The sequence below is a fragment of the Microtus ochrogaster genome, linkage group LG4, assembly GCF_000317375.1.
Source record: "Microtus ochrogaster isolate Prairie Vole_2 linkage group LG4, MicOch1.0, whole genome shotgun sequence".
In the NCBI taxonomy this organism is placed as follows: domain Eukaryota; kingdom Metazoa; phylum Chordata; class Mammalia; order Rodentia; family Cricetidae; genus Microtus; species Microtus ochrogaster.
The window spans coordinates 21214529-21225905 of NC_022030.1; the positions used below are offsets into that span (position 1 = coordinate 21214529).

An 11377-nucleotide genomic window follows, 5' to 3' on the forward strand; every position below is an offset into this window, starting at 1 on the left:
GAAAAAGAGCCAGGCAGTGGTGGTGCACACCTTTAATACCAACACCTGGGATACAGAGCCAGGTGGATATTTGTTAGTTTGAGGTCAGCCTGATCTACAAAGTGAGTTCCAGGACAGCCAGGGCATTGTTAAACAGAGAAACCCTGTCTTGAAAAAATAAAAAAAAAATTAAAAATAAAAAGAAATGTTGACACAAAGCCCTTAATGGTGCAATTCTTTTGGCAGTGTGAAAACACATGGGAGTGAGGTCTTTTAGATCTCTTGTGTTATCATGACAATTCCATTGCTTCCTAGGAAAATCAGAGGTCATGCAAACATTCCTTTTTCATCTTTGCTCATCTATCTCCCCCTCTATTGTTCCTTGTTGCTTTAAAATACTTGTTAGATTTGATGAATAAATAAAAGGATAATTATTTCTGGCATTTAACCAAATGCTAGGAAAACTGGGTTTTACACCAGATAATTCTCACATACTGTGCAGAGCTTAGGCTGGCCTGTTTTTTAATATATGATTCTTTAGATGGCAAGTGATGAACTGTGACAAAAACTTGTTATAGGAATGACAATCAAGTGTCTCTTCAGTATAATTTTCCAGAAACTAAATTATTTCTCTGGCCATAGGATTTTCCATGATACTGACATTGAAAAGTATTTTTCTAGCATGTGCTTGTTCAAATGGATGGAGGGAAACACTGCCCCTATCTTTTAAACCCTGGTATGAATCTTTTGGTGTTGAATAAAGGATGAATTATGGCTGAAGGTCTTCCCACATTCACTGCACTCAAAGGGCTTTTCTCCAGTGTGAGTTCTCATGTGCCTAATCAAGGAAAAGCTGTCATAAAAAGCCTTCTCACACACTGTGCATTCGAAGGGTTTCTCTCCAGTATGGATCCTACTATGCCGGAGAAAATTTTCAGGTTGAGTGAAGGCTTTCCCGCATTCTCTGCAAACATAAGGCTTCTCTCCAGTGTGGATCCGCATGTGTCGGATGAAGGAGGAGCTATAGTAAAAGGCTTTCCCACATTCTCTGCAAACATAAGGCTTCTCTCCAGTGTGGATCCTCAAGTGCTGCATGAAGGATGAGCTGACACAAAAGCTTTCCCCCATTCTTTGCACACGAAGGGTTTTCCCCGGTGTGGGTCATGCTGTGGTGCAGGTTTTACCACAGTCCTTGCACTCATAGGGCTTCTCTCCAGTACGGGTTCTCTTGTGTTTCACCAATGTGGAGGACTGAATAAAGGACTTCCCGCACTGGCCGCACTCGTACAGCTTCTTTCCGGTGTGAATCTTCATATGCTGAACAAACGAAGAGCTGTAGCAAAAAACTTTCCCACATTCTTTGCACAGGAAAGGCTTCTCTGCAGAGTGTGTCACCTTGTGCTGGAGGAAAGTGGAGCGATGGGAGAAGGTCTTCCCACATTCAGTGCACTCGTAGGGTGAGGTGAGAACTGCGCTTGAAGGCCTTCCCGCACTCGACGCGCTGATGTAGCTTCTCCCCAGTGTGAATCCTCATATGCTGAACAAAGCCAGCCGTGGAACGACACATTTTCCCGCACTCACTGCACTCATAAGGCTTTGCTCCAGCATGAATCTGCTGATGCCATACTAAAGTCCGATTGTTCCTAAACACTTTTCCACAGTCTTTATACTGATAAAGGCTCCCTACATCAACCACAGGCTCTTTTTCTGGTCCTTGAAAATCATGTTCATGGTAAGAATCTCGTGGAGCAGCTTGCTCCTGTAAGACTTGTAAACAGAGACCATCATCTGTCTCTAAAGCCTCATGATTATAAGCCAGCTCTCCAGGGCATGTCTCCTTGGAAGAGTCAGTTGTCCCTGTGGTCCCACCTGGCATTTCTGACCATGTTTCATTATCCTTGGTCTGCCCTACCTTGAAGTCCTCTGAGGATCTCTGTGACAGTTGTTCTTGGAAACAGAAAGTCCGTGGAGAAGCAGTGGGTTTTGAGGAGTCAGTGAACTTTGCTTCTTCACCTAAAGGAAATCCAACAAGAACAGGTATCTGTTTACTAGTAAACAGAATCAAGCGCCAATGAAGCAGAAGATGAAATATTGCCTCTGAAGGCTACTACTGCACTCATGTCTGTCCTAAAACCATGTCTGCAAGTTCTTTTTCATTCACTCTTAACATCTTTCAGTGGAAACATAAGAGGGAAAGGTGGAATGGGGAGAGAGAACTAAGAGCAGAGAGGTCACTCCAAACTCCAGAATAGGGGTGGCGGGCAGAGCAATGGGTATAATGTGTGCAGTCAGTGTGGTGTAAGGAAGTATCATGATGCTACAACAAGAGAGAAGTTGGGCCTAATTTGGCCTGGATGGAAGGCCAAAAGAGATCAGCAGAGGATATGCAGAAACACTGGTATGTCATCCTATTTCTCAGGAAGAGTAAGAGTTACCAAGCAGAAGAAATGAGGGGTGTGGTCAGGGAGACAGACACTGTAGTGAGAACAGAGTACAAAGGTTTGACAGAATCCTGAATACCAAGCAAAAGGTGAAGAAGGCGAGAACTGTGGAAATGAGGAAGGAGACAGGTAGGGACAGAAAACACACATTGTCAGGATTCTGGACGTGCAGGAGTGAAAGAGGGTGAGAAGCTCAGACACACTGGGTCTGCTGCCATGAGTAAGGACTAAGGGAACAGAACACACGCAAAGCCAATAGCACTTACATAAGATCAGTGACATAACACAGGCAAATCAACATTAGGAACAACAGTAAGGATCTATAGGAAAAGAAGTTAAAAATACAATGCTAATTCTCCCAAAATTCATCTACAAATGCAATATTAATTCCATCTCCCCTCCCCAGAATAGCTATCAGCTAGCAGGTCAACACACTGCTGGTTGAGATGGAAATTATACTGGAGGTTTCTCAAAAACACTAAGAACAGGATTGACATATGATACAGTTACACCACTCCTGGCTTTACCCAAAGGTGTCTAAGTCCACACAGCACAGAAGTAGACAGACACCTGCATAGCCATGTTTGGAGCACTATTCACACAGCTAAGTTGTCTGAGTAAGGGCAGAGTGTAGGGTGGGGTATGACGTCAGGGGACCACAGGTGAGGGCTCCATGTTCTGAGCAGTTGAGATCTACCAGGCTGAGGAATCTCAGCACAGCTGCCCCTTGGTGCCCACGGCCACTCTCAGCTGCTTACCTGTGCAGGGGCTTTGGAAGAGACCTCTCTTCACTGTCCATACACCCTGCCGATGCTCTTGGAGGTAGATTAGCTCTGGCACAGGAACAAGATACCCTGGCATGAGAAATACAGAAAGCAGCATTTATAGGTAAGAACAGAATTACAACCTCATGTTTACAGTGTGCATGTATTGGCACATTGCCAGGAAACCACAGCGGCGGGGGAGGGGGAGGGAGGGGGTGTCCTGGCATGTGGGTTTCAGAGCTCCCAAGTAACTGTGGTGTTTAAGGATGACTGAGAAACAGAGGACCCTCGAACTGAGGATGGGCGTCTACCGACAGCTGTTTGAGGCAGGCCTACTGCTCCAGCTGCTGCATCATCCTGCATCCCTCAGGGACAGCCTGAGGACTTAGAAGCAGGAGAACGGCGCTGGCTGCTATCTAGCAGTAGCCAGCCGCACCTCTGGCGTTTACACAGATGGAATCACACGCCTGGCTTGTAGGATGAATCTAGTATGGCAAAACTCCTTTACTTTCAGTCAAACACAAAGGCTTAATGACAGAAATCGGGCTGAGGCAGCCATAGGAAAATCACTGAAAATCCCACATGGCAGACAAAAGAGTCAGGATTCGCTGGGCAAAGGCTCACTGACAGCTGCCACATGCCTGGCACTGAGCTTAGTGGTGGGACCTTGGGGGCAGAGCACTGAACCTCCCTTCATTGAGCTCCCTGCTCTCAGGGACTCTGCTTGTCTTGTTTGCACATCCAGAATGTTAGTCCTGGAACAAGCCCAACACTAATGCACAAACCAACATGTTTAGTCCACTATGGACACAAGGCTGGCAGAACCCCAAACCATTTGAGTATCTGGGCGAAGGGAGACTTGGGCTTTCCCTCAGTTCCGACTTCACACTGAAGGTAAAGTGGCTTCCGTGGAAGACACGTGGGTCTATCTGTTATGTAGACTACAGCAGCCCTGAGGTGCTCCACGTTCTGCTCTAGGTACTCTGGATATTGGCTCGCTTGCTTTGCAGGTGTTACTAAAGGGCTGCACTAAACATGAAACCATCTTGATAATAAGCCCTACTCAAAGTTGGGCCTGGGAGGTGATTTCTTTTCTGCAGAGGCTAGCCAACAAGAGCAGAGGACTCAACACTAAGCTGCTACTTGGCACAGGCCTTAGGAGGTGGCAGGAGCTAAAGAAATCACTTGGCTAAGGCTGTGCTGCTGTGAGACACCAGCAGCACCGGGAACAAAACACCTTATTATCTGTCCCCAAGCTGCCCTTGAGCTTTCGATCCTTGTGCCCTGGCCTCTCATTTGTCTGCATCATAGCTGGATCAACCTCCTGGAGAGCCCCATGCTGGTGGGCCCTGCTGGCTGGGCTGTGGGGATGTGGAACAATGACATCTGACTGCCTGACTGACAGTATGATCCCTGATGTAGACACTGAGAAGCTGAGCAGGAAGCTGTCATATCACAGTAAGCTGAGGCTGCAGGAACATAGGTGGTGACCTCAACCAGCAATGCCTACACAGGGTGCAATGAAGGCAGCTTTAAGTTCTGCACCCAGAAGAGAAATGGGTTCTTACCCAGGGAGACCAGAAGCCCACAGGTCTCCATCATCACCTCCTGGTACAGTGCTCTCTGAGTAGGGTCCAGCTGTCCCCATTCCTCCACAGTGAAGGTTACGGCCACATCTTCAAATGAAACCAAGGCCTGGGAATATAAACAGAGGTAGTTGGGTAGCTGTGTAGACCACATGCAAAACTGGACCCTGTTCCGTGGTTCTGGGCAAGAATGCAGGAACAAAGTCTGACTGCAGATCTTCTCTTAAAGACTTGGCCCGGCACAGGTAATAACCTGTGATGTTAGAAGAGCCCAGCCTGGCTAGCTCAGTCAGTAGAGCATAAGACTCTTAATCTCAGAGTCGTGGGTTCAAGCCCCATGTTAGTCACCAAATGTAGCACTGATTCTAATTGGTCTTAATAATAAAAATCCAGAGTCAGATATTAGGGGGTAAAAGCTGACAGATCAGAGAAGCAGAGCAGCCAGTCACTAGTTCTTACCTCTATGAAATCCTCAGACTGAATGGAGTATCCCGTCTCTACAAGTCCCCAGACTAAATGTCATCTCTATGAAACCTCAGACTGAAATCTGAGCTCCTGTCTCCTCCAGTCTCCAACTCTGTAGTGCTGGGATTAAAGGTGTGAGCCACCACCACTTGGCTCTATTTCTCTTTTAGACTGATTCAGCCTCGTTTAACCCAGGGTGGCCTTGAACTCACAGAGATCCCCCCCCTCCCTCTCTCTCTCTCTCTCTCTCTCTCTCTCTCTCTCTCTCGTGCTGGGGTTAAAGGTGTGAGCCACCACTGCCTGGCCTCTATGGCTATCTAGTGTGGCTAGCTCCGCACTCATCATCAGGAAAGCTTTGTTTGTTAAAGCACAAACAAAATATCAACATGGGCTTAGGGAGGGGACGAGGACACTGTAACTCAAACAATGATCACCACCTCAGCTGCTGAACCTCACTGGTCTGCCCAGCATAGACTAGTAACCAGGACAGTCAGGCTACACACAGAGAAACCCTGTCTCAAAAAAAAAACCCTGAAGCCAGGGCATGGGCATGTGTTTATTGCTCTAGTTGGTGGCATAGATCTGGGAGAGCAGGGCCTAAAACTCATGTGACAGCCAACTTTATTCAGAGCATCAGACAATTTATACTCCAAGGGTTAAGAAGCGTCACCTGAGTAAAGTGTATAATTCCAAGGACAAGCTGCACGCAGCAAAAACATGTTTTCCATAGAGGCTAATGAATACAGCTGAAGTAAACTCTCCTATCCACTGCACCTGGAAGTGAAAGACTCTCAGAGAGTGTCTTTCAGTCTGGGGAGACCCTTCCCAAGGAACAGCGAGACCACGTGTGCGGATGCAAACAGCAAGAGGTTTATTCAGATACACAGGCACCTGGGGCGTCCAAGTCTCTCGGAGGACTGGCGCGCCGTCAGGCTGGGGTAGCGGGTTTTTATAGGGTAAAGGGAGCAGAAGCGCGGTTACAGAAGCGAGATGCATAGTTACAGGGTTTTCATTGGTCAGTTTGAATATGGCCGAGTTCAAGTCGGGACAAGGTCCCTGGTACCCGAGAATTCAGATATGGGCTGCCTTGGCTCTTGTCTAGGGCAGACAGGGTGTCTTTCTCGGTATTCACCGTTCCTCCCCCGGCCCAGCCACAGGTGTCTCTATCTCGTTTTGGCAGCTTCTAAACTGCCCTTTGTTAAAACCCTGAATATTCAGTACAAGCCTTGCAAAATGGTGTTACCGGTGCTAAGTTGTTTAACAAGCTGGGCGGGGGGTCTTTCATCTGGTGCTACGCTGCTTAGCAAGCTGGAGGGGGGGGGGCTTTCAGAAGGAGCACAAAAACACAGTCCAAGGACAAGTCTGTGTTTTGAACAAACTGAGGTCACAAGATCTTGTCTTCTTGGAGTTTCCTCGCGAACACTCAGAATCCTCTTCGCATGACTCCATTCTTGGGCTGTGTTCCAACAGGCTGGGAAGATGGCTGTGGGGAAGTGCTTTGTGGCATAAGGACAGGATTTCAGATTCCCAGTGCCCATGGATATGTTGGGTGGCAAAGGATCTCCAGAGCAAGATGGCTAGCTTGATGAGCCGGAAAGTCAGCTCTCTATCCAACTGGGAGACACGGCCTCAGTAGATCAGGGTGTAGAGCAGCTGATGCCAGACATCAGCCTGAGGCATCACTTATTCACACACACACACACACACACACACACACACACACTGAGAGGGGGGGGGGCGCCTCTTGGGTCCCATCCTGGTGGGCTCTGCTGACTAGGCTGTGAAGACATCTCACTCAACCCTATCTGTGGGGCTGTGGGACAATACTGACCGAATGGCAGTGATGAGGAGGACTATATTTCTTATGTAATAATCCCTGATGGAGACACCAAGAAACCTAGCTGACAGTGAACCGTGTGGCATGCTGGAAAAATAACTGTGGGTCCGCTGGGCATGTGAATATTTTAACGGATTTCCTTTGCAGTACGGTTTCAGTGCTGTTCAGGGGCAAGCCAAATTCGCTATGAAGATAAACCCAGTCTCTTTGCCTGCCAGCAGACCACATTGCCGGCAACACGGATGCTCCCGAAGCCACCCCCACAGAGTGATGCTGCCTGGGTCCTGCTGAGTACAAGACCCAAACCACACGCATACTGGCTCCAGTTCTCTCAGGACGGAATTATTACGGACATTTCATTACAGAGCCAGGGGACGGACGCCAAGGGCGAGGAAGAGCAGGGTTCAAGACTTGAGCCCGACACGGGAGCCCCCTGAGGCTCCCGCTGCTTCCAGATCCAGAGCACTAACGCGGGAAGGGTCGGAAGTTCCAGGATCAAGTACCCAAGCAGATGGCCCGAGAGCAGGGCCATCCGCTCACCAGTGCGGGCGTCGCCATGGGGACCACTTGTAGTGAGGCCCCGAAAAGCGTGCGGCGGGGAGTGCTATTCGGCCGCGAAGGAGGACGCGCTCCGCGCGGAATGTAGAAGTGGATCCTCTGTCTTCGAGTTCCTTCTCAATTCAACGCAGCCCGCTTCTGCCCAAAGCAGTGAACCGCTGGGGAGGCGGGACGGGAACCAAGGGAACAAACGTCGGAAGTCCGGCCGCTGCGGTTCCCAGGACTCAGTGCGTCATTTCCCAGACCGCGGCTCTGCCTTCTGGGAAATGTAGTCTTTCTTCAACCTTCACCTCCCCACCCCCCCCCAGCGGCACTTGGAACGCACTTCCTGTTCGCTGTAAAACAGTGTGCTATGAAGGAAGCACTTGTGTAGAAGGGTCTTTCCTGACACTTGGTACTGTTATCGTTACCATCACTCAGTGCTTTGGCAAAATATCAAGCCACCCCAAGCGCTGGCACTTCCGGGTTCCAGGGCTGTGCAGGCGCCATCAAGCGCTCAGGCAAATTACACAGTCACCCAAGCCCTATGTGACCTACAGGCAGAGTGGTCACGTGATCTACGCTTCCCACTGTGCATCCCTCTACACAGTCTGGACACAGAGCTGGACACACCCCCCATCCACACTCTCTTCATGCACGAACTTCCTCAGACCTGCATACGTGTACGTGTGTTTTTCTCGCTTAATAAACTCTTTTTTTTTTTGGTGTTGAACTTTCCTTTATTAATTATGGAAGAGTTACTGTTTAACACATTAAATGCTTGAATGTGTTTTTCCTGATGATGTTTCCATGTATGACCAGATGACTCAATTACAGTCCTTCTTGGTTCTAATGATAGTATGAAACTATATTATACAATTTTCATCACTAATTGCTAAATGCCTTTCTATTATTTTTTTAATTTATTTATTTATTAAAGATTTCTGCCTCCTCCCCGCCACTGCCTCCCATTTCCCTCCCTCTCCCCCAAACAACTCCCCCTCCCTCATCAGCTCGAAGAGCAATCAGGGTTCCCTGCCCTGTGGGAAGTCCAAGGACCACCCACTTCCATCTAGGTCTAGTAAGGTGAGCTTCCAAACTGCCTAGGCTCCCACAAAGCCAGTACGTGCAGTAGGGTCAAAAACCCATTGCCATTGTTCTTGAGTTCTCAGTAGTCCTCTTAAAGTGGGTTTCCTTGTGTATCTCCTGATCTGTTCTTGCTCATGCCCGGTAATTCCAGGTAGTCTTCTCTCCTAATATCTTTAAATTGTCTCCTTCTCTGTCTTCATGTCTTAAGACACCCCTCTCCCCTTTTGGTCAAAACCCAATGACCTCATTTAAACTTGAATACTCTCTGTAAAGACCATCCGCAAAAAAATGACCACCTTCTGCTCAGTGTTGATTTCAACATCATAGGAAACATCTTAGAGGAACGTAGTTTAACACCGAACACCTTTGATTACTCCCTCTGATAAGGTTAGACATGGCTATTTGGTTACACACAAGTTTGTCAGAATATGCCTGGTTCCACTATTTTATCCATTTTGGGTCTTTTGGCCAACAGTTATAATTCTAGCCAACCAGCATGGCTGGCACATCCAGGTTCCAGGGCCACACATGTGCAGACAAGCCCTCAGACAGAATACTTAGCCACCCTGGGGACCTTAAAAGGCCCTGTGTGACCCGTGTGCAGCATGGTTGCATCACCTACTATGACACAGCTATGTAAGCCCTTGCACGCATGCATGAGCTCTGTCATCTGCTTATGACGTAGCTACATCACCCCCCTGTGCGCATGCACTAGCCAGCATGTAAAAGCTGGAGGCGCCATCTTCAGCCCTCTCACACATCCTGCACACAGACTTTACCAGGCCTTACACATCTCCTCTAGTAAACTCCTAAGTGGCTTTGTTGCATGTTTTGTGCTTCCTTCTCACTTGTGCCAAGTAATTTTAGTTGTGTGATCAGCCTCCTCCCCCGATAGTACTGTTATGTCCAGATCCACCAAGTTCCCCCAAAACCAACAAAGAGACCAAATCCCCTATGTAAAAGCAAAGAACCTTTATTTTATGCAAGTTTGCAAGCTCAGTCTTTCCACATGTCCAATGTATTGGAATAATCAGAGAACCCCGAGCTCAATTAGAGTTGTGTTTTTTTATAGTAGTAAAGGTAGGGGTGAGTGATTTCTAAGATTCAGGACCCCTGGTTGGCTGACATTTGTCTAGGGGTGTTCTGGTGAATGTGCTGGGAGGTGATCCTATCTACAACCGTTGGAACTTTAGGCATTTCCTTTGGATGGTCTGTTTCTGGGTGGTGCCTGGGCAGTCTCAGTTTGTGGTCCTTCCTGCAACCTCAGGGTAAACTACTGAGACTCAGGCCTCCATTAAACTTATCGATGGCAGAGTCCTACACTGGCAGGTGATAATGGTTGGAAGTAAAGAACTTCCTTTGGTTAGTCTGTTTCTATTTAGCTCATCATGGCTGGCTCCTACAGTACAAATATTATTAGGAATACTTTAAGGCCCCAGAGGAAGTGCTCCAGGGTCAGTTTCCAAAGCGGCCAGCATTTCAGAAGGGTCTGGGGTAAGGGTGGCAGGGCGGCTGCTATCATCTGGCGTTGGCACTGCCCCTCTTTGTTTCCCTCACTAGGCATGGGTTGGTTGAGCCACACTCAGTCCTGTGGGATCCACCAGGCCCAAGATTCTCTGCAAGAGCCACGTTCCCATGTCCTAGGAGCTGATGTGGTTGTGTGAGGGATCAGCCAAGCCTGTCACTTCACCAAAAGCCTTGTAGGGGTCCAGTGAAGGCGTGGGTGGGCAAAGCCCTGGCTTATTTAATTTAGCATGATTTTACGAAGCATTCCCTAATGATCCCCTGACCTTTATTGGTATCAGTTGTAACATCTCCTTTTGGTCTCTAACTTTTATTCATTTGGCCCTTTTCCTTACTTTGGTTAGTTTGGCTAAGACTGTTGATTTTATCTTTTCAAAGAATCAACTCTTTGTTGCACTGATTCTTTGTATTACTGATTTCATTGTTTTGGGGTGTTTCATTAATACTTTCCACTTACTGATTTTGTATATGGCTTTTCCCCCCTAGGATCTTGAGGTATGTGAGGTGGTTTGAACAGGAGTGCCCCCATAGACTGTATGCGTGAATGCTTGGCCTATAGGGAGTGGCACTTTTTGGAGTGTGGCCTTTTTGGAGGAAATGTGTCACCTTGGGAGCAAGCTTTGAGGTCATATGTATCCAAGTTATGCCCAGTGTGGGACATAGTTGCTTCTACCAATTATAGAACGAAATGTAGACCTCTTAGATCCTTCTCTTGCACCATGTTCTGCCATAATAATAAACCTTTGAAACTGTAAGCCAGCCCATTAAATGTTTTCTTTTATAAGAGTTGGTGAGGTCATGGTGTCTCTTCACAGCAATAGGAACTATAATGGATTAAGTAAAAAATGCTGCAGATCCCCTAGTGGCTGCAGCGGGCAGGGTCCCAAGGCCATACTGCAGGTCCTGCAGGTTCCCTGAGCAGCAACAGGCAGTGGGCAGCCTGAGAGCAGCCAGTCCCAGGCAGGGATGGTGCAGTTCCCCAAGTGGCTGCAGTGGGCCATGTGTCCCAGGCAGGGAGGGAGCTGTGTGGTGGGTGAGAGACTTCAACGGGGCAGTCAGTCCCACGAGGAGAGACAGACAGATGGGCATGCCATGAGACCATGCCGCAAGTCTCCAAAGGCATCTGGTCCGGGGGAAGAGAGACGTGGTGGGTGA

General features: G+C 48.1%; 1 protein-coding gene across 1 annotated transcript in view; it reads right to left on the minus strand.

The window, feature by feature from the left end:
• Positions 1-705: 705 nt before the first annotated feature.
• Positions 706-11377, minus strand: part of LOC113457658 (zinc finger protein 420-like) — a 1205902-nt gene continuing 1195230 nt past the window's right edge. Inside the window, 2 exon segments of the mRNA XM_026786241.1 lie at positions 706-1380; positions 1430-1591. Of these exon segments, the coding sequence (XP_026642042.1) occupies positions 706-1380; positions 1430-1591 (837 nt within the window).